This window comes from Excalfactoria chinensis, chromosome 3, assembly GCF_039878825.1.
Source record: "Excalfactoria chinensis isolate bCotChi1 chromosome 3, bCotChi1.hap2, whole genome shotgun sequence".
In the NCBI taxonomy this organism is placed as follows: Eukaryota; Metazoa; Chordata; class Aves; order Galliformes; family Phasianidae; genus Excalfactoria; species Excalfactoria chinensis.
This window is the reverse complement of record NC_092827.1, coordinates 73,248,672-73,272,156: the sequence shown is the minus strand read 5'-3', so window position 1 is coordinate 73,272,156 and position 23,485 is coordinate 73,248,672. Positions and strand designations below refer to the sequence as shown.

The 23,485-nt window shown below is 36.0% G+C and overlaps 1 protein-coding gene across 5 annotated transcripts in view; it reads left to right on the top strand.

Moving 5' to 3' along the window:
- Nucleotides 1–23,485, top strand: part of AHCTF1 (AT-hook containing transcription factor 1) — a 50,812-nt gene that overhangs the window by 17,033 nt on the left and 10,294 nt on the right. For all 5 annotated transcript variants that reach the window (XM_072331014.1, XM_072331016.1, XM_072331015.1 and 2 more), the window contains 24 exons: nt 36–152; nt 948–1,032; nt 6,037–6,187; nt 8,135–8,267; nt 8,347–8,528; nt 8,947–9,008; nt 9,762–9,890; nt 11,205–11,295; nt 11,380–11,469; nt 11,629–11,769; nt 12,456–12,560; nt 13,223–13,316; nt 14,257–14,380; nt 14,533–14,589; nt 15,722–15,868; nt 16,586–16,773; nt 16,934–17,078; nt 17,169–17,300; nt 18,746–18,893; nt 18,979–19,129; nt 19,669–19,776; nt 20,354–20,549; nt 21,296–21,499; nt 22,699–23,125. In XM_072331014.1, the coding sequence (XP_072187115.1) occupies nt 36–152; nt 948–1,032; nt 6,037–6,187; nt 8,135–8,267; nt 8,347–8,528; nt 8,947–9,008; nt 9,762–9,890; nt 11,205–11,295; nt 11,380–11,469; nt 11,629–11,769; nt 12,456–12,560; nt 13,223–13,316; nt 14,257–14,380; nt 14,533–14,589; nt 15,722–15,868; nt 16,586–16,773; nt 16,934–17,078; nt 17,169–17,300; nt 18,746–18,893; nt 18,979–19,129; nt 19,669–19,776; nt 20,354–20,549; nt 21,296–21,499; nt 22,699–23,125 (3,407 nt within the window). The remainder of the gene's footprint in view (nt 1–35; nt 153–947; nt 1,033–6,036; nt 6,188–8,134; nt 8,268–8,346; nt 8,529–8,946; nt 9,009–9,761; nt 9,891–11,204; nt 11,296–11,379; nt 11,470–11,628; nt 11,770–12,455; nt 12,561–13,222; nt 13,317–14,256; nt 14,381–14,532; nt 14,590–15,721; nt 15,869–16,585; nt 16,774–16,933; nt 17,079–17,168; nt 17,301–18,745; nt 18,894–18,978; nt 19,130–19,668; nt 19,777–20,353; nt 20,550–21,295; nt 21,500–22,698; nt 23,126–23,485) is intronic.

Below are 23,485 nucleotides of genomic sequence, written 5' to 3'. Positions count from 1 at the left end.
CGATAGACTCATCTGGTCTTTTTGTAAACCTATAGGTACCACTCACAGCTTGAAGGAGGGAGGATTCCTATCTATGCTGTTACTTTCCAAGAACCTGAAAATGATCCTCGCAATTGTTGCTACTTGTGGGCTGTTCAATCTACACAAGAAAGGTGAATAAACAAGTATATATTTTATACTTAATTGAATTAATATGTATATTTATTTTGTTTATGTATGCAGGATATTCTTTTGAGTACGGAAGGTGGCAAACTTATATTGCAGTTTTTTACAGCATTTAGCAGATATGAGATGGGACTGCTGGTTAAAAGAACACTGACCTCAGAAATCCTTTTATTACAGAATAAGTTTATTCTCTTTTATTTCTAGTTTGAAACTTCGTAGAAGTCACTCCATGAAGAAACATTGTCATAGTTGTGTTGCAGATTTGTTCCAGAGTTTTGGGTTTAACTAGGTTCATAATGACATTCTTAGGCTGCTTCAAAAGTAATGACTCCTTGTTTATTTCCATGGAAACATCCCCCTCTGAGGTCATAAACCAGCATAGCAAAATAGAGGAAGCATGATTCTGGAGCAGCTCCCTGTGTACTTAGCTCACCTGCTCATAGAGTTGCAGTCTCCTAAATCCTGACTTAAAGGAAGTTTGGTTTAAGAAATTCCTCACTGCAGAGGGCTATTTCCAACAATTTTTAGTCTATACAAAATATTGAAGCTTTCGGATTATGTGTTTAGCATTTGCTGTTGAAGCTGTTAGTGTCAAAAGTCCTTTCTGTTTTGGCAGCTAAATGTGACCAGTTGTCATGTTTAGGGACGTGGTGCTTTTCTTTTCTGCCAGAGCATGCTATTAAGATAACTTTGATCTAGATACAATTAAATAAAAATAATAATAATAACGAGGACTACAGAACAGCTTTCTAATCAAATTTCTTAATTTGTACTTTTTTCAGTGAAGGTGATGTTTTGAGTTTACATCTGTTGCAGTTAGCATTTGGTGACAGAAAGCGCTTGGCATCGGGACAGGTTATGTATGAGGTAAGATGTGTGTGTATGTGAAAACAGAAAAACAGTAATTTTCTCTGAAGGAATATCAGTGATGTTGACACAGTAGTATTTGCCATCAAAACTCAGAGATGCCCTGAAGCAGTGATTTTTCTCTTAAATCTGCTTGGTCATGAGCTTTGTCCAGACTTTTTGAAAACAGGTTATATGATTTGAAACTGTAGTGTTAAGTGTTCCAACTAAATTTGTCTGCTAAGAGCCTGTATAAACTCAATTCCTAAAGAGGAAACAGGTTTTATAGATAAAATCATTCTTAATTAAAACATCAAATTAATGCCAAGCATTAATTGAAGATAAAGGTACAAGTAGCTTTGTTTTAGCAAACTGCGGACTTGAATAAGTTTCTGTCATTCTTTCTTATAATACTGTCATGTATCTTTATTCTCTTCTGATCTTTAGTTGTATATTATTTTTCTTTTGAATTTTGTCTACTTGACTGTCAAGAAAACACACCATTTTTGTCTTAAGTGCTGATCCTGAAAAATAGTAGCTACAAAAACTGCTCTTTATGCTTGATTGGATTTCCTGTTAAATGTACTCTTAAAGTTAGCGGAATGCGAATATAATAAACAGTGGTATGATTTGGTTATAAGTGTATACATAAATAGTTGAAAATGGCTCCAAAGGTGTTGTGTTTAAAATATGGATGAAGTACAATTGCTTGTGAGATGGCAGTGTTAATTATATCTGATAGATAGAAGATAAATCTGTATGGTTACTGTATGCGTACCAAAAAGGTTCTTTTAGTTACTATGCTTGAAACTCTTTTAAAATCCTTTTATTTAAAAGGAAAATAATCTTACTCAGAAAATTAATTCCTTTTATTTTGATACTATGTATGTTTTCTAATTAAACGTTCTCAGTAGGCATGTGATTAAATAGAGTCATTCTTGTGTTATGTATTAGGTTTTATAGGGGACTGTGTCCTTCATGGTTTTTTTTCTTTTGAATGAAGGCAAAAATTAGAGTTTAAATCCTGACTTTTTTGCTTATTTGTAAATGTTGCCTTTGAGTAAGTGAATTTGAGGTGCTTGGGGGAGGTAATGTTGCTTTAAAATGCATTATTTCATGGTAAGATATAAATATCTGTAAGTGATGCAGTGAGTTCTAAATATAGATGCCATGTCTTTATCTTCGACTACTTCTTTTTTTTTTTTATGATATAAATATAGCTTGCTCTAGAGGAACAGAGCACACCTTTATTGAATTATCAGTTTTAAAAGGGCTTTCATTATAGTTTGCTGCTTCTTTTGTTACAGTGCTCTGAGCACTGTGGCAGGTTGATAGGAGAAATCTTTAATCTTTCTCCATTTTTTTTGTATTTCTTTGTTTTTTTTTTATCCTTTTTAAAGTTGTTTTTAACTACAATCCTGGAGTGATGAAGGTGGTTCCTGATTGTGTGCTTTTTTGTTTGTTTGTTGAAAAAATGGTCTATATATATATATATATATATATATATATATATATATATATAATGGTCTTTTGTGGCTACTTTATTTTATCTCAGGATTTCAGTGTTAGAAAGTGGGACCTTTTACTGCTCAGTGTTTTGGTTTTTTTTTTGTCTTCATCTTCTGAACATGAACAAGATGTGACAAGTGTTAATTTTTACCTCAGAACTGAAATGTTTCAGCAGGTTTTAAAAATGGATCCACTCAAAATTCCAGTTAATAACTCCTTCTTTCTTTAAGTAAGTAGTGTGATCAAATACTTTGTGCTTTTGTGACCCATGAGAACTGTGGCACAGTTAATTTAAGACTTGCAGCCCTCTACAGACCTTGCAGTCAGTGATTCATTCACATTCATCTTGACATGAAGTGTCAGGAACTAGTCTCTAGATTTGAGATTATTCTACTCCTGTGCCATTTCTCCTTCTCAGTGAGTGTTGCAGAAGTGTGACCAAGGTGGTTAAAGAGAAACTTGAACAGCTGGAGGTGCTGGAGGGAAAGATAAGTTCTTCATCTAGTTTCCAGTTTAAGCCATTTACGCTGTGTAGCTTCATGTTGAGAACTGATGATAACAAAAAAAAAACCCCAGAAGTTGCATCAGGATAGAATCTGTGCCCTGTAGTTAATGTAAGGCATACTTTACATGTAGTCCTGATTTGTTCAATACTGTCATTCTCAGGGAATTTCTGAAATTTTTAGTACTTAGGTCTTCTTGCACAACCATCTGAGATAAAAGTTTCATGCCCATTTCTAGCGACAGAAAACTTGTAGGTTGTTCCTTTTTGTCAGTCAAAGTTTGAGTAAACAGGGATAAAAATACTGTTGACCTTTGTTCGTTGAATAAGGTTTATAGGAATTTGAAAGATTTGTCTGCTGTGCTAGTGCTTTAATATCCAGGGGTCCATACGCAGAGAACTGTGAGAAAAGGATTTGACTGTTGTGTGATGATAATTGCTGTTTTCAGCATATTTTAAATAATCTGAAATTCAGTTGGATTTATTTAACATCTTTTTCTTTCACCTGCAATTCTGTATTTTAAATTTTGTTCTCTGTAGTATTTCTGTAGCATTGTTCAGCAAGGGGAACGGCAAAGCCCTGCACCTGAGCAGAAACAACTCCCAGGCACTAGTAGATGTTGGGGGCAGGCTGTCTGTTAGGGACGGAAACTGCAGAAAAGGCCTTGGGTGCCTGGCAGACAACAGGTTGACCACAAGCCAGCAGCATGCCCTTACCACAAAGAAGGGCTGCGGGATCCTGCGGTTTGCTAGGAATGCTGCTGAAAGGTCAAAGGAGGGAATCCTTCTCTTTTTGTCTGCATCATGAGGCCACGCTGCTACTGCTGAGTTCAGGTCTGGGCAGCCCAGAGCAAGAGAGTCACAGAGTGGAGAGAGTCCAACAGAGGACTGCAAAGTTCATCAAAGGACTGGAACACCTCTCTGCTGAGAGACTGAGAGAGCTGGGGCTGTTCAGTGCGGAGTGGAGAAGGCCTGCAGGAATTTCATCAGTGTACTGAACTTCTGGAAGGGAGGGTGCAAAGAGGTCAGAGCCAGACTCTTCTTAGTGGTGCCCAGTGTGAGGACGAGAGGCAATGACCAAAAAAAACAGCATGAGAGGCTCTGTCTGAACATAAGGAAACTTTTTTTACTGCATAGTTAAGTAAGCATTGGCACAGATGGCTTCATGCTAGTTTTCCAGGGAGATCTTTTACATTTTTATTACATATCTGCATGTCTTCTATTTCCAAATTTATTTGGTAAAACAGAACAGAATGTGCATGCTTCGGAGTAAACATTAGCATTTTTTGGTAATGAAATTATAGAACCACAGAATATCTCAAGCTGAAAGAGACTCTCAAGGATCACTGAGTCAACCTCTGGCTCCTCACAGGACCACACGAAATTCAAACCATATTTCTGAGGGTGTTGTGCAAACACTTTGTGAGCTCTGGTAGCTCGGGGCCCACCATCCTCTGGTGTAGACCCTGTCCCTTACCACCACTGCTCCTCCCCTGACAGCTCCATGCCATTCCTTGGGGCCCTGTTGCAGTCACTGAGAGCAGAGCTCAGTGCTGCCCCTCCACTTTCCATGAGGTGCTGCAGCCACTGTGAGGCCTTTGCTCAGCTTCTCTGCTCTGGGCTGAACACACCAAGGGACCTCAGCTGCTCTTCATACACCTTGACCTACAGACCCTTCACCATCTTTGTAGGCCTCCTTTAACTACTCTCTGATAGTTTTATATCCTTCTTCTTATGTTCAGGCACCCAAACCCACACCCAGTGCTGGAGGTGAGGCCACACAGTATTGGGTCTGGTGCACCCTGGGGTACAGTTGGGCTACCAGGGCACACCGATGCCTTGTTTGACCTGCAGTCAACAGATCCCTTTCTACGGGGCTGCTCCCAACTTCTCATTCTCCAGTCTGTGTCCAGATCCGGGGTTGCCAAGGTGCAGAATCCAGCTCCTACTTTTGTTACAGTTCCTGTGGTTGGTGACCGCCCATTTTTCTAATGTGTAAGAGATCTTGACAAATTAATATCTTTTGCAGTAATGTTTTGAACCAGTGCTGCATTTGGAAAGGCTGTTTTTCAGTTAGTGTTCAGTTAGAACATGGCAGTATTGGAGGTTCAGTGCAGTTCTGCTGTGGTTTCTGAATATATCAGAACAGTTGGTGCATTCTGTAGCAATTTGTAATCTTAGATATATTTTGCACATGTATGTCTTTTCTGTTTTCTAAAGGCGTATGTTTGGTGGCCCTGCTAGGCAGGGGGGTTGGAACTACATGATCCTTGAGGTCCCTTCCAAACCGGGTCATTCTGTGATTCTGTGATTTTCCTCTTCTGCTGTTAGCTATGGTCTGTGTAGGAACCTAGGGAGATTTCACTCACTAGTCTCTGAGAAGATATAGCTAATACAATTTTACATGATTAAGAAGTAAGAAGTTCTCACTGCTTCTGCAGAGGGATGTGTGTTCAGCCTAGTGCTGTGCATATAGGTAATACCTCTCAAAATAACTTTAGCTACTGCTGTGCCACAATTTCATGGGTTCTGTAATCAAGACAGGGAGCAAAGAGCTTTGCATATGTATTGCATTACTTGTAGATACAAGTGTAGGTCTCTAACTGAATCTTGATTTTGTGGGACATGGAGGTATTCAAAGCCAGGTTGGATTATGCCCAGACAGTCTGATCTGGTGGTTGGCAGACCTGCCCACATCATGGGTGTTGGAGCAAGATGATCTTTAAGGTCATTCCAACCCAAACCATTCTCTGATTCTGTGAAATATGTTTGTTTTTTTTTTAACCAAATAAGGCCACATTTTGAAAATGGGAAACATCTTTTCAACCAAACTGAACCGTTAGAATTTTATACTTCTTTAAATTATTTTTCCAATCAAAAGTAATTTCTGTTTTTCTTTTGGAAACAATCTCATGGGAAACAGTATTGTAGTTAGAAACAGTCTTTCTTATTTAGGTGTAATGCACATTTTCATTTTAAAATGACCTTTTCTTTCTTCCCATATTTTTCCACAGGGTTTTGAATACTGTGATGAAAGATACAGTTTAGATCTCACAGGTGGAGCCTTTCCCTTGAGAGGACAGACCAGCAATACTAAATTACTCAGCTGTCAGACCGTAGAAAAATTTCGCAACCATATTGACAGAGAGGACAGCGTTAATGAAGGTTTGTTCTGATGTCCGTGCTTGGTTATTCTAAAAGGAATGTTTTTGGAATCTGAGCAATGGGTGCTGGACCCACAGTCTGAAAGTCAAATATCTGTATAGAATAGCTTGTATGCCTTATTTAAAAAGAAAGACGTGTTGCGTGAGTTACATTTAAAAACAGAAATTGACATTGCAGTGAGAAGAATGTATTAAGTATGTTTCTTAATGTCAGTAATAACATATTTCTTAAAAAAAATACATCTTTGATGCTTATTCATTATTAAAACTTGTAAGTATGACACAACTTTGCTGTTGTCTATTGATGCACTCTGCTAGTTTTTATTTGTTCTGACCTGATGATGGCATTGAAGTTAATGTTTTATACAGTTAAATGTACAATGTAATTTTTAAGCACAGTGGAGAGAACTTTTTTCCTAAGGGTAGTACATGTCATTGCTGTTAGCAGTAAATATGACAAAGAAGTTCTGTAATCCCTTTCTTTCTGCATTTCTTCATCCAGTTTTTAATTTAAACTCTTACTTTACATTCAGCTTCAGATTCATGATATATCTTTCTTAATTAGGTGTTGATAACCATAAGTAGTCAAACTGCTTATTACGTTATTACTATTATGTATTGTATGTTATATTATATTTGCAAGAAATAATTGTATTTGCTGTGACAGTTAATGCCTTTGATTTGTTTAAATGAAAAAGAGATTTGGTCAATAATAGGATACGTATTGTTCTAACAAAATAAAATGTATGTGCCCGTGGAAGATAATCTTTTTGAGGGAACAGGATGTGCTTTAGACATACTGATCAGGTAAAAATGGTTTGACTTTGAATGCCACAGCCTGCTTTAATTCTGCGAAGAAGTAAAGACATGTTTAGATGTCAATATTTTGATAATAGGAAAGTTAAAGATTTTTTTTTTTTATACATAAGATATAAATACATATATTTATATATAAGAGTGAATTTGCTTTTCTTAACCCTTTGTTAAAAAGATATCAGTTGATACAGGCTTGCATGAATTAGTTAGTATTTGTGATATGCCAGTTGCTTACAATTTTTTCTGGTTACTTTAGAATTGCTTTAGTCTGCTTTAGGCCAGGAGATGAAGACATTGGTACGAGCAACTGCAAGATCATAGAGTGGGACTTCCTTAGGAAAAAATATATATACATATCAATTCTGTTTTATGCTTGATGTGATATGCTGTAACAATGTAAGGTGTGGTGGTTTGTGTTGAACAGGTTTTTTTTCCCCATTGCTTAGGATTGTTATCTGGATTTTTTTCTTTCTGTTCAGACTTACTCTGCCTCTGCCTGTCTGTTTTCTCTAAATCTATTGAAGTCCTGTACTTACAAGCTCTTTAGCAATAGCTTTCTTTATATGCCGTTTAAAAAAAATCTCACGTCTGTTCTGATGTTGGAAAAATTAAGGGTATGTCTCTGAGTTTACAAATTCAGTTATGCTCTGTCCGTATCTTTGAGATTGCTGCAGTGATAAATTCTTGCTTTGTCTTTGTTACCCTTCCCCTCCTTTTTATTGGTTTTTACGGATGTCAGATGTTACAAGGAAGACATTTGCATGATCTTGCAGTGCTGTTTCTGTTTATTGTCTGTGATTTAATCCTGAAATGGCAACATCCATCTGTAATTGTGATGCTAACCTCTATGAACGTGTCAAAATCGAATGAACATCCTTGGACTTTCTTCACTTATCACATATTTCTGAGGAGTGTGTTATAAAATCTTCTTTTAAAAAATATACTTACAAAAGTAACCGTATGCCTTGAGCATGCTATTTTTTTTTCTAAAGTATTTATCAAGCTAAAATTAATCGGTTGTTGATGAGTGATGAGTGATACAACAGAATTAAAGTAAAATGGAAAGTGATGTTTAAAAAAATATCTGACATACGATACTTTCTACAACTAAACAATTTCTTGTCTTTTGCAGTAATATCTCCTGACACCAGTGTATCAATCTTCAGCTGGCAAGTGAATACATACGGCCAGGGAAGACCATCTACTTATTTGGGTGTATTTGACATTAACCGCTGGTATCATGCTCAAATGCCAGATTCACTAAGGTAGGTTGTTGTTCCCAGAACTCTCACAAATTACTTATTTGAACGTTGTTGTTGAACTTACACGTTTACTTCCCTAAAGGCCAGAAGAATTCCTTCATAATTGCTCCTATTTTGCTTTGTGGTCTCTGGATGCTGTAACGAGTGTGACTTCTCCAAACATTATTTTGGATGTTCTGGTACACGAGCGGAGTTTAAGTCGTGGAGTTCCTCCTTCTTATCCACCGCCTGAGCAGTTTTTCAATCCAAGCACCTATAATTTTGGTAGGTATTTCTCTGCTTTTAGTGGAGATAAGTTTCAGAATTGAGGTCAAGTGTCTTTTATTAGTTTGTCATTTAAAAAATACACCAAACCAAGACCCAACTATTATCAGTTTACCAACAAAGTAATTAATCTTGCAAAATATACCAGGCAGTTTTGGGTTCTGCTGCACTTATAACGTAGCTTGTGAAGTGATGATGGTTATAAAGTGAAATGACTTTAAACTGAAGGCTTTCCACACAGCAACACTAGAGAAAAATGTCATACATGCAATGAGGATATTTTCAAAAGGTTTGTAAGTGACTTGGCAAAGGAAAAAAAAAGGTTATTGACTTGAATCTTGCTATGTTAAAAATGTAGGCTGGTCATAATGTGATGTTGAGGCTATAGGATTTTAACAAACATTCTTTGTTTCTGCAGATGGTACATGCTTGCTGAACTCTGGAGTAGTTCACATGACTTGCACTGGCTTCCAGAAAGAGGTGATCTTTTATCATATCTTCATTCAGAATGTCAAGAAGTGTATGTTTTTTTTCTGTTGCACTGCTTTCGGTGCAAGAGGATATTTATGCTCATCCTGCCCACCTACCTGCAGAATTGCAACTACATCTTCCAGTTTTAAGTAAATGGTTATGTTTGAAGTCCACTGTGTAAAACTTCCATTGACTCCTGCTGAGCATAATGGATGTGGGTGTCTGGAGAGTAATACAATGTTCCTCTAGGAACAGAGAACATAGTTCCTCCAGGAACAAGAGCAAAAGTGTTGTAGATATTAGGGAAAACTGTTTCTTTTTTTTTTTTGCTCATTACGTATTTGCAGCATAAGTAGTTGTGTATTTCATTGCACACCATTTAACACCGTTATGTTTCAGCAAAACCAGCCAAAGCATTAATCATCCCAAATGTGATTTAAAATTGTCTAAAAGCTGGAGCGTTTTTATAGGATGTATTTTACTTCAGTGGAAAAGCCAGCATGTAAACAAAGAAGATAGAAAATACCTGGTTGAAATATGGTACAGGCCGATATTTTGTTTTATAGGATTTTTATAAGCAGGTTTTTGTCTGTCATCTTAAAGTCTACATAGTAATACTTAATCAGATTGCTAACCTAAAGTGTATTACTGACACTGTCTTTCTGATCTTTTATCAACTTTTTAATTTCATTTTTTTTCAGTGATTATTCATGGAATAAAAATAATGCTGTCTTTTATCTTTGTTTTTTATTGCTGTTTCAGACCTTGAATTTTTTGAAGAAGTCTGGTCCTTCAATAAGTGAAGCCATATGTGATAGCTACAATAGGTGTCTTGTAGCTGGCTTGCTATCTCCAAGACTAGTTGATGTTCAGCCGTCCAGTCTGAGTCAGGTGAGCGCATGTCAGGAATCAAGGGGGGAAATACATCTGTATTCTCTGACAGGAGTGTAGAAACTGTAAGGGGAACCATATCTTGACACCCACTGTGTCTTACCTGCTTTATCCTGCCACAGCATCTGTAGCCTCCTCTTTCATAGGTTTTGTTTTGTAGTACACTGACAGAACTTTCTGTCAGCTGAAGTGCTTTTTAAGAGAAGAAGCATTTGTGATGAACAACCCATTTTCATCCAAGCCAGGATCTAAGCTATCTAGCTGATCTGCTGGTCATCTGATGGTGGAGCAATTAACAGGCAAGGGATAGCATTCCCAATGCCCTCATATTTCTGTCTCTTGGATTCTTCTCCAGCTTTGGGGAAGTAACAGTGGGACAAAAACCTCTTTTACACACTTAAGCAGCTGGAGGAAATTTCTCAGCAAGTTGACCTGGCCATTGGAGTATTTCTTCTGCACTGGATTAGAGTTTTGTGTGCCACCATAAGTATTCTTCATTCTGTTTCCTCGTCTCAAACAGTTCTGAGAAAAAAATGGAAATATCCCATGTTTATTCCAGTGTACAGAGATTTCTTTGAACTTAATGATTTTACCTAGGGGAAAGGGTAGGAAACGAGGGTAGGAAAGGTACAGAAATAAGGAGTAAATTCAGTAAAATGATGCAAAGGATCATTTCACCTGAAAGTATCAGTACGCTAGCTGCAGTAAATTACCCTTTATTATTCTATGTCTGTGCCTGGCTGTTATCCTCTTAAAGGATTACCACTACATTGTTGTACAATCTTTGAACAATTTAAAATGTAAATATGCTACAATTTAAATGTTTCAATTCTTTTCTATCTTTTTTGAAAATTATAACAATGCTTTGATGTTAGTACTGCTTTGTGTCTTTATAATCTAGAAAGCAGGCTGACTTCAGTTTCTGTTTCTCATGCAAATGTTGCATGTCTGTATTTGTTTTGTCCCCATCATACGTTCCTGATAGAAAACTTCTGTGCACAAAATGTACAGTGCAGGGGATGTTATTATAAATAGTTAATTGGAGCTCAGAAAATTAAGTTTATAGTGTAGACATGTGGATAAAGGTGAGAATTAGCCTTTAGAAAGATGAAATGTCAGAGGGTGAGTTGATGTGTTTGTCAAACCAATGAGCATGTGATTCAAATTAAGTAAAGGAATGTGGAATGAGTTGAGTTTGTGCTAAATGACTTTTTGGTGTCTGTATGACAGTTTTTGTAGAAAGAAACACTGATTGTTGATGGTTCAGACATTGATAGTATGTAAGAATCTCTTTTTATTTTGCCTCATGTTTAGGAGGAGCAGTTAGAAGCTGTATTGTCAGCTGCTGTTCAGACAAGTTCTTTAGAACTTCTGACTGGATACATTAAACATTGGACATCTGAAGGTAATGACCACTCATGGTGATTTTGTTCTATACTCTTGAGCTTGAAATTGTTTGTTCATTCCTCTTTCTTTTTCTCTTTTAAAGAGCAGCCAAGTTCTGCTGCCAGTTTACGGTTTGTTCTTGAGTGGACATGGAACAAAGTGATCTATACGAAAGATGAATTTGACCAAATCTGTGAGTAATACTACAGGGATTTTGCAAATGTAAAATTACCCTTTTAAAATGAGTATATTTTACAGTTTGACACTGTGTGATACATAGTTCTTCAGATGTACCTTGAAACTTACTTGAAATTGCTCCGAATGCTAATGATTTAATATGTTTTCTGACAAGGTGTTCCGCTGTTCGATGGCTCATGCAACTTCATTGATCCACAAACGATGCAGTCTCTTCAGCACTGTCAGTTAGTTTTGAGCAACCTCAGCACAGTCTTAAACTGTTTTCTCACAGAAGCACGAGAGCTTACTGAAAAAGGTTTGTAATAGCATTACTAAATCTTTCATATATCATATTAATCTGTTCGTTCAGGATGCTGTTGGGGTTGCAGTTGGGGAAATAAGAGCTTTTTTTGTTTTAATGCTTGGAAGACAGGTTTAGGTAGGAGGAGAGCTTAAGTTTGAGTGAGAAATGCATCTGTTTAAGGAAGTGATTTGTTCTGGAGCGTGTGAACGTCACAGGGGAAGTTACATTCAGCAAGAAGATGGCATAAGCGACTGGGTTGGAAATACAACAGTTGAGTATTGTAATACTAAAAATTATTCTTCGCAGTTCTTAGCTAGCAACGTAATTGAGTACAAATACTGTATTATGATTGTAAAGGAAACAGTTGAGTAAGTTGTAAGAATAAGATAATTAAATTTGTACAGTTTCTTTTTTAACAGCTTGGCATATTGAAAACATAGAAAAGTTCCTTTGCTGTACTAAAAATCTGCCATTTGACAAAGAAATGTTTTACAAGAGCATTCAGCAGTTCAGACTTGCACTTTTGAATGTTTTAATTTTTTTTTTAAACATTTATTGAAGGTGGTACTTTGCAAAGGGTTACTTTTGTTATGGTGTTTATCTTTAAGAAGAAAATTTACCGTGTTATATTTATACTTTCTATGTTGTATAATGAAGGGAGGTTAATCAAAAAAAGAATTCTTTCATTTATTTTTCAGGTATCACAGATTTGACAAATAAGCAGGTGGTAACTAGCCTCATTTCTTTGTATGCCCAAGTGGTCATCTGGTTCTGTCGATCCAGTCTCCTACCAGAGGGCTTAGGTAGGTTTTAGCTGCAATACATTTCTAACAGTGAACACGTTTAGCCACATTGTGTTTCCTCGCTACGCAAGGTGTTATTTCAGTGGTGGTGCATGCTGAAGTTCTGTTGGTGAAATGAATATTTTCTTGTTTTTTGCAAATGTGTAGCATGGAATAATGCAAGCGGTTCCTTTCCTTGTATGTTCTTTAAGAACAGCAAACAGCAATGAGCTTTTGAGTTTAATGCCGTTGACCCACACAGTGTTTCCTGGGGCGTTTTACAGTAAAAGATTACCTGAAGGTTTTGAACTTCTTTATTGCTTGAGGGGAAAAAGCAAAGCATTGGAAATGCTTTTTTTGTTTGTGTGGAATACAGATTTCATTGTCAGCCTTTATAGTTTCAGAAGTGTTCGCATTATATGTTTATAAAAATACCCAGCAAACTCCTTTGAGGTCTTTATTTTTTATAATTGTGATCTTTATTGTTGATAACATTCTGAATTATTACATTAACTGTGAAATCCAAATGACAGTGGAGACGAGAAGGAATTGTCTTGTGAGTTCTGTTTCAGTAAAAACAGAAACAAAGCTGAAGGATTGCTTATGCTTCTTGATATTCAGACATTATGATCTGTGCAATTTATTAGTTCTTCAACTATCTTTTTTCCCTTGATTGCCTGTAGATGATGATATGCATTTATCTAGACCTTTCTACAATTATCCTCTGATTCAGAGCTACTATACCAGTCATCGACAGAAACTTGAGCGCTTATCAAGGTGAGATTTACTGGGGAGCTCTGGAACACTTCCACTGCAGGTTCAGAAGTGGTAGTGAGTGGCATTTTTACATAAACAATTGTATTGACTGTGCTAAATGCATTTGCCAGCAGTACCAAATTCAGTGATGCATTTGCTCTGTTGAATAAGGAGGTTACTTTACTGTGCTATGGTCTGTATGTATTCCTCTGCTTAGTATTGACTTTAAAGTGCAGCTTACTTGACTTCTCAAGTAACTTACATGTACGCTGGCAAGGAACATGAGCCACTTCATTTAGTATGTTTGTTTGTTTGTTTTGCTTTTGATTGTCGGGAAAATGAGAGGGCAGCATCAGTCAGTGATGTTTGTCTTTGAAGAATGTAATTTTATATGTTCAGACATGTAATTGTAATGGTATGTCTCCATAAACATAAATGCTGCTTGTGATGATGCTGAAATTCACCTGTACGTTCAGCTTTGTGAAAATAGGTTTTTCAGTAATAGAAGTGAAATGCTGTAAACAAAAGGTGATATTTCCATCAAGTTGTCTCCCAGTTGCTCTATGGGAACACTGCAGTTTGAACTACGAGATTAACATTAAAAAGAAGTTGTGGTGTTAAATTTCCTCTTTTAGGTAGCGTGAGAGTGATGATTTTTGGCACTTCACCAACTTTTTTTGTGCTATTGCAAGTAACACAGGCAGGAACAGCCTGAAAACTGAAAGTTAATTGCAGATTTTAACTCAGTAGAAGAGCTTTTAGGATGTCTGTTATAAGCTCCTGTAATAATTGAATACAACCTAATGAACATCTCTCAACTGGCTCAGGAATTTTCACGTTTCAAGCAATGTTCACAGCTCTGTATGTTTGTTGCTTTCTTTTCTTCAGAGGCGTGTATTTTGGTTGCGGTGTTGGAGTGTTTGTCACTGTCCAAATCCTTGCTACTACTTTTTTTTTCCAGAGGAAGATGGGATTCTGACTGCTTGATGATAGATGGAATGGTTTCACAGTTAGGAGAACAAGCCGAGAAATTGTGGCGGAGGGATGAAGGAGGAACTGGGAAATACCCACCTGCTAGTTTGCACGTGAGTGTTATATTCCTTTAAAAACAAAGCAAGAACAAAACCACAAAACAACAATAATCAAAAAGAATCCAAGCATGTGATTGATGGAGTGTGGGAGGGTGTTGGGTTTTTTTTGGTTTAGTTTTTTGTAAAAAGAAAGTATTTCATTTCAGGCACTGCTGGATCTCTATTTGTTAGAAAACATCGAAGAAAACTACAAGCATGCAATTGTATCCTTTATAGTTAACTTCTGTTACACCTTCAGTATATGCACCGAAATGCTTTTAAATGTTCACTGTGTACTTAATAATATTTTAAATGTCTGCATGAAGCAGTGTAGATTTTGTTTAGAATTAAGTGGTAATTAGAAGCAGTTTTTTCTGTTCTGTTAATTTTGGTTTTTTATTTTCTTTCATACTTGATTGCGAAGTGTTTTCTGAGAAAACAGGTACACTAATGTTGAAGTGTGTGTTAAATGTTAAAGATTAAGAACCCTGGTTTTCTTAAAATTGAAGTAGAACTTTGTAAAAGCAGCAGTAGCAAATAGCTACATTCTAGCATGATGCACTTAAGTGCTGCTTCAGAGCAAAATGAGTTGTACTAGTGTTGTATCAGTACCTGGTTTTTGGTTTGTTTGTTTTTTTTTAAATCATTGAGTATTGGTTTTTTTTTTTTCTATTTTTTTCCAGCACATATAACAGTGCTTGCTTTTCTGCTGCTCTAATTGCAGGCACATAAAACAATAAACAGAGAAACAAGATTGGATAGAGACATAATTTTAAGCTGCTGAAATACACAGAGTTGTTTTGTTGCCTCACCAAACAGAGCATGAAAAGGAAGGGTGTTTAAAGCTTCTACCTTAGAGATTCCTGATTAGAGTATATCCCTAAAAAAAGAGAAAATGACATTACCAGAAACTAATGGTGTCTTAATTCCAGTTTTTCTCATTGGGGACTGATACACGTTGTGAAACTTTACATTGTTTTGCATGCGCTGGAAATGTGGCTTATAAATCCCCTGGTGTTATTTCCTCAAGTGTTTAAATGTTTTAAATGTCCATCTGGTTGCTCCACTGATTGAGGAGGGGTTTGAGATTATATCTGGGGTTTTTAATTATCTGAAGTTAACCTTTTGAAAACGTTAGAGAAATCAAAGTGTATTTCTGTTTATTTACTCAGAATGATATTTTGTGGTTTAAATCCTGTCTTTCATTGAATTTTAACAGCTTAAAAGGGCAAGACTAATCTGTTTTCTTCTTTCTAACACTTTTATGTTCTTATTTCATTATTATTTTTCTGAATATATTGTGCTAAATTCTTGGTCTTACAAATTTATTAGCCTTAATCAAGTACTTGATATCAGACAATTTACTTACTGCTGGATATCATGCATTCTTTTCCAAATAAAACAGAAACTTCAATTGACTCCTTCCCAACTGTTTTTGCTATCCCCTGGGGTCTTGTAAAGCTTATTCAAGGCTTTTGGCTACTGGATCACAATGATTTTGAAGTAAGTATGTTAGCGCTTAATTAGGCATGCGTTACAATATAGAGCCGTAAACTGTAAAAAGACGTTTTCTTTTTTAAGTCGGTGCTTAGCTTACAACAGGTAATAAAAGATCAGATGCTTTTTTTATAACAGTGTTACAGCATTTTCAACGATTAATTGTGGTTTGAAATTTGATTTTAATTACTTTGGCGAGAAATTGATTAAAAAAGAAATGAATTTTAATAATCTTTGATGTCTAAATTTTCAAAGCCATTTATTTAAGTCATTTTAGGCAGAACAGCTGAACAGTTCCCCAAAAAATGATGTTTTAGGTATTTAAGATGCTAAAACTATCATGATAACTTAATGTTTTAGGTGGAAGATTGCAAAAGTGACTTTTGAACTTAATTCATGTTTTTTCTGTTGCTGGAGGGTTTTTTTTGTTATTATGTTAATAAAATCTATTTACTTTTGAGAACAGCTATAAAAAATTATGATTATATACAGATATTTGATTAACCTAGAAATATGTTTTAAAACACTTTGTTCTGTATGGCTGGCATTTTTTTGTGTGTAAATGCTTAAAAAGTCTATTTACACTTCTTGTATCAAGTATTTCATTAGTACTAGTCATTTGAAATCATTTAACAGATTTGCCACTACTGAGGAAGCTTTTGAGTACCTTTATTATGAGTGAATATTATGTATCTTAACAAACCTAATTTCTGACTTCTACAGAATTCATTGGCCCTTCTCTTTCATCCAGCTACAATCAAAACTGTGCCATGGCAACATATGAGAATTATTCAATCCCTGATGTGCCAAGGAGAGCATAGGCGAGCCCTCAGATACATGCAGATGATGAAGCCAGCAATGTCAAGCAGTAACGAAGTGCAGCTTTTCCTCACTGTGTTACTGTCCAATAGGTAAAGAAATATATCCCACCATGTTAGTATTCAGTTATGATGGGAAGTTGGAGAAAAAGTGATAGAAATCACTGTCACTTTTAAACTTTCAATGTACAGCAATTTTGGGGCATCTTTTTGATAATGGTATTATCGTTTACATCTCCAAAATTAATTCCAGGTGCATGGTGGAGGCTTGGAGCCTATTGCAGCAACATTCCACTAAGTTAAATGTAGAAGAACTGTTAAAACACATGTATGAAATCTGCCAGGAGATGGGACTAATGGAAGACTTACTGAAGCTGCCTTTCACAGACACTGAACAAGTAAGTGCGGACAAGAAAGATATCTTAATCATCTCTTTGAAGAGAGAAGAGACAGAGTTGTAATAGTTTTTTGAAATGTGTTTCCCATAGGAGTGCTTGGAGAAATTCTTACAGACCAACGGTGGTGTTCAAAATCATGAATTTCTTTTAGTCCACCATCTGCAGCGTGCCAACTATATTCCAGCTCTGCAGTTGAATCATTCAATGAAGGTCAATCTTATGGTAAGCATAGAAGTTCCCTCCAGGGGTGCAAATTTACTATACATGTTGCTAGCTGTTTTTTATATTACTCCATAAAAATTCTGATTGCTTTTTTTGTTGTTGTTGTTCAGTGTTTATTAAAACATGATTTGAAGTACTTGGGATAAGTTTCTGAACCTTGAATAAAAAGCGAACATAAAAGCTGAACAAAATCTTTCACTTATCTAAAGCTACTTTGTGAGTTTTTTAAATTGTTACAGACCAATTGACTCAATTTAAAGTAATTCAAATCTGATTAATATAGGAAGGCTGCTCTGAAAGTAATGCCTCCTATTTTATTATGTTGATCCACGATGTCAGAGGTGCATGTTGGTGGTATGGCAGTAGAGGCTGATCCTTCCCACCAATATTCCTTTGTATTTTGTTGCCGTGTTACATATGGCAGCAGAGGAGCAGTCTGACACAATGGCATCTGATGTGGAAGTGTGTATGATGTGTCTTATCAAATTATTCTCTGTATGAAAAGCAGCACTTTTTGACATTCATCAGTGCTTGCTGAGTGTTTCTGGAGACCAACCACGTGCAGAGGTGAACTGAACAGTGAAAAATGAACTGTATAGGCAGCTTTTTTCTAGGAATGGCACCATCAGAGCTACTGTGAATCTCTGGCAGATTTCTGCAGTTGCAGAGTGCAGGCTCTTGTTTATTGCTGGCAAAAAATGCATAGCTAATGGTAGTGACTAAGTTGAAAAACAATGTTTTGTAGCTGAGAATTTAATCTATCAAATGGTATTATAGTGCTCTGTACATCTATTGATGTTTTCATGGGGGGAAAGAAAAGGGGAAGGCATTATTTTTGGAGCAGGAAGCTAGCTATTTTATATGGCTAGCTATATTATATATTTTTTATTATATTTTTTTAATATATATATAACTAAGTTATGTTTCATTAGAGTCCTGCGTTACAAAAATCATTTTTTACTAGCAGTGTAGAGCAAACTATATTTTTGCTTAAATGTTCATTAAGAAGGGATTTTAACCCCATGCAGGACTTCAGGATTTCTGGAACCATAGTTTTACAGTGAATCAAGCTTTCAAGGTGAACTTGACATTTTTAGGTCCTGCATTTGAAAACTTCCATCTCTCTGGAAGGTGTGTTTGGCCTTGATTTTTCTGTTGTTACTGTGTTGTTTTGTCAGCTATTTGAAAATGGGACTTGCAGGTGACAAAGCTGTGATCAGGAAATGGTTTGATAAGGTTACAAACATTGTTGTAAGTTAAAGATTTACACTCAGTTGTTAGTCTAGTCTCCCATCCACTTTGTTAAAATAGGCAGAATTGGTGTTTGCTGATAGGTATATTTCTGTATCTCTGTAGATGAACTGTACATGCTAATTAGAGTAGGGTAGATTCTCTGCAATGAACTTTTTGTAATTAGTTAACTTCTTCCTTTGCTCTTTTATTAGAATGATCGTGATCCTCGTTTGAGAGAGCGAGCAGTTGCCAGAAATTCTATATTAGATCAATATGGCAAGATCCTTCCTAGAGTTCAAAGGAAGCTGGCTTTAGAGAGAGCCAAACCTTACCGTTTGCCTTCATCGGTCTTCAGAGAAGGTAAATTAGGGGAAAAAGTATAGTGGACAACTGACCACCACTCTGATTACACAAGGGCAATTATTTTTTCCCTTTTCCTTTACAGTCTCAAGACCAAAGCCCTTATCAACAGTAGCAAAACAAGCTAATGCTGGAAATGTGCATACAAGAGCAACTTTCATCAGTAATGTATTATCCAAAATTGGGGAAGTATGGGTAGGAAATGAGCAGAAAAGCAGTATCTCACAACGTGATAGGTAAGAAACCTTTTAACAAAGTAGTCTTTAGCTACATGTTTGGGGCTGAGAGAGAAAAATCTATTTGAATTCTTTAGTATTTGAGTGGAAAGGCTGGCCTACGGTAAAGCTTGCTTTGTCTGCCTTAGATATGCACAGTACAACATTCAAGATTCAATATGTGATAAGTAATGTTTGGCAAGAAGGTTGTCCAGTTGAGATAGTCTTAATTATGCAAAAACGTATTTTTGCATCATGGTTAAATGTGCTTACAGAATTTAAGATAGCTGAAGCAAAAAATGATTGCCATCAATCTGTTGTTGTACGGGTTTTGATAGATGTGATTGTGTGAACAAATAGTAATCTTTCACCATTTTGTGTCTGTTTTCTGCCTTGTATTAGCCTTTTAAAATCGTTTGTAATTCTGTTTTTTAAGTGAAGGAGACTAATGCTTATCAAATGATTTACTTGTAGGTGGCATGGTCAAGTAAATTTGAATTCAGATATATTTGGACTCTTAAGGGGAATGAAAGTAAATTACATTTTCCTTTTAATCCTAGTCCCAGAGTTGCAGAACCACCAGTCATAACACATCCTCTCCCTGATGCAGAGTTGCCTGATGCATTTGTTGGGACACCAATTACAAAATTTTCACGAAAATGTTCCAGGTATGGCAGATCCACAGAGTGAAGATCCTAAAGTTGTGGGGTGGAAACAAATATTACACAGTCTATGTTCTAAATATCAAAAGTAATTTCTGTTTTAGCTGCTTTTTGTGTTAACAAGTAGCAAGTTAGTAATAATAATTTCAGTATTACTGCATTACTTACTGTTCACTACTAACTTTAGTTTGTGGTAGTACATTTCAGATATCTTCATAATATGCTTCTGTGTGTAATTCTTGTGTTCTCAAATTTCTCTGACTCCATACGGTTCTATATCTGCTAAAAAATGAATGTAGGGGTACAACTAAGTAGGGAATTTGAACTGCAGATTAATTCTCTTTTGACATGACATTTGTAAGAGTAAAACTGGATTACTCTTGCCTCACAGGCAGTGACTTAGGAAATTATTTGTGTTTTCTATTTAATAATAAAAAGAAGATGCCAATTACTTGGACCAGGGCTTGATATGCTACCCCAGCAGTGAGGATGCACTCATATATCTTGTCCAATGTGTATTCTGGTTATTTATTGTCTCAAATGTAGTTTTATTTTTATGGTTTAAAATTGCATATCTCATCAGATTGCTGGATTTGGTGGTTCGTCCTGTTCCTTCGTGTTCTCCAGCGCAGAATGATAGCTGGCAGTCACCATGCCTGCCTTCTACTTCATACGTGGAATCCAGCTCACTGAAATCAAACGTACATGGTTCCAGCTCACAAAAAAAATTTTCAAGAGCTTCAGAACTGAATTTACTGGAGACTCCTCTTGTGGTTAAGGTTGGTATTAAAAAAAAAAACAGTAACAACCCACAAACCAAAATAAAAGCCTGTGACATTTGAAATTTAATCATAGTATTTAACACACACAGTATTGAATGCAAATTTTGAGTTTACACGCGGTTGTTGTTTATAAAGTGCCTTTGGAAAAAGCACGTTAGTAAGTCATGGGAAGGAAATTGTAAACTGGAAGTTAACTTCTAACTTAATTTCAATGTACATCTTGTCCAATAACGAATAGTTATTTTTATTACAGTGGAAAAGAAGTAAGTCGAAATTGTATTTTTCGCTATACATACTTACACATGTGCTTTGTAGCATAACCATCTCATTAAATGCTTCATAGCTCTGTTTGACTTGCCTGCTTGGAAGCTAGAGTGTGTATGCTTCAGTTTCTTATTTCAGTTAAGCAGCTGTGGTTATCTGAAGGTTTGTTTGTTTTTTTCTGTGATTCTGGAACTTGAGAAGAACATTTCAGAAGCTGTAGAAAGTACTGGCATATTAAGATGATATCACAGACAAGAAGATGCTGAATTCTTGTTTTTTCAGGAAATTAGTTTGCAAGATAACATTCTACATCTACATTAAAAAATAGGAAAGCAGCCTTTAGTGAAAGAGAATATAGAGGTTATATTTTGTTCTCTGCTTTTACAGATTGAGTTTTAGTTGAGACTAATATTTTTAGCAAGTGAAGTCTTCCCTTAAAAGATAGAATTGATTTTACAAAAACTTATTTCTTTTCATAGAGAGCTAAAGTTTTGGTGACATCATCTTCTGCTTCTGGTTTTGCTGGGTTCACTCCTCAGTCTATTCTCAGATCCAGCCTTCGCACCACACCCCTAGCAACTCCCTCAGCATCTCCAGGGCGATCTGTTACTCCTCCCCTACGAGCAAAGGAACCTAGAATATCTTTCAGGGAAGTGAACTCTAACGCTAAATGGACTGTTGAGGTAAGCCGGTGTCAAATTTTTTTTGCAGTTAAAAGTTTTATAGAATTTTATATGAAAGAATTTTATGTAGATGGATAAAAACTTTGCCAAAACTTACTCTAATGGAAATTTGAATTGCAAATCACATTGGCATAGTTGCATTTAGTAAAAAAAAAAAAAAATTATGCTAGACCTTCAAATACATGACATTTTAGGAACATACTTGTAATAAATACTAATGGTCTTCAGAGTTTTTACTTCCGTTGTTAGGAGCTGTGGTTGTTCCAGTTGCTAGTTAACCTTCTTGTCATACCTCATCAAGTACTGGTTTGGGAAAAAAGTAACAAATATAGATAGAGCCAGTCATTCTTAACTGACAAATATTTTTTAAGCTTTGCAAATAAGGCACCTCTGAAAGCATGAGAAGTCATGAGCTGCATTTACTTTTAGTCTGCTTTTCTGGGAGACTGTGTTTACTTAAATGATGGTAAGAATTGATTCCTGATGAAAAGAGCTTCATTGTTATGTATTCTTCAGCCATGAAGTTCTCTTGGTTTGCAGCAGGGCTGGTATTCTTGTAACTGTTGAGAGTTATTTGTCTAACAGCTGTCCCATTCTACTCTAGTACATTCTAGTACAGATGAGCTTTCCATACATACATTAACAAATTGTCTATTATCTTTAATTGTACATTTGTAAATTATTGTTGTAAATAGTTACTCAGAACAAGAAGTTTGTCCTCCTTTATAATGTTTTATTAATAACAGCAGCCAGATTAATTGACTAGTTTCATGCTACAGGCGTGCTGCACTTTAACATATACTAGCAACATGTGTGGGCTGGAAAGACAAGCAGTAAAAGAGAAATCTTGTGATGCAATTTCTGGGTAGTTCCCCCTTATTGAAAACAAAGTAGTGAGACAATGAACAGGATCAAGATGGCATTACAAGCAGTCACAAGACTAGTTTGTTTCAGTTCTCCAGAGCTGTGGAAACTCAATAAGCACAGTCAAAGGAACAGTCAGCTTTTACTCCTAACTTTGAAAGCTAAGACAGTGCCAGAGAATGGGAAGTAATTTTGCTTAAGGTGACAGTTTTAAAGCTCTTATTCACTGTCTCCTGCTTTGGCATAAAGCATATATGTATTAGTGATATAAATTTGGTTTTTTTTTTTCTGTTTTTTCTTTCTTTCTTTTTTTTTTTTTTTTTTTTTTTTTAAAGGTAACAGAAGATGATAAAGAGCAGTCTGGAGCTTCATCTGAGCATTGTCGTGGATTGGTGGAGGACAACTGGTCTGGAAGTAGAGATAAAGCATCCCTCTTTACTCTAAGCAATCCTGAGGTTGATCATTCTGCAATGGAAGAATCTCAAGAAAGCATTCCCGGAGATGGTCTGGAGAAAATGGATGTCAGCAAAGAAAATAGTAACGTCTCTCTAAAGTCAGACCAAACTACTTTGGAGTATCACGATGCAAAATCGCCTAGTGACTTTGAAGATGATGTTATTTTTATAGCTGCTAAACCAGCTAGTTCTTTCACCGAAGAATCTGCTGATTTTCAAGAACCAGAAAAAGAGAACAATGAAATAGTTGAAGATAAACTTTTCCAGGTGGAACGTACAGATTCATCAGAATTAGGAAAAGAAGCTGGTGTGTTTTATCATATAACTTTTTTCAGATGTCTTCAAAAGGTTAAATTACTGATGAGTGCAAGACTTGGTGCTGATGAGTGTTGAGAATGTATGTTGCTTGTGGCTGGTGTTTCTTGTGCGCTTGCTGCTAAGATGCAGTAGTGATTTATGGGTGTTAATGGGACAGAATTTGAAAACTTGGTCTTCTCGCTCTATTGTAGGGTTACGTATATATTTATAAGTATTTTTTTAACAGGAAGTTTAGTATATAATTAGACAAGGTAACTATGACTAGATTAATTTTCACCTCCTTGTTATTTTTCATTTAAATAGTTTCCTTTTGAAAACAAGTCTGCAAGTGTGTCTGCTTTAATTACAG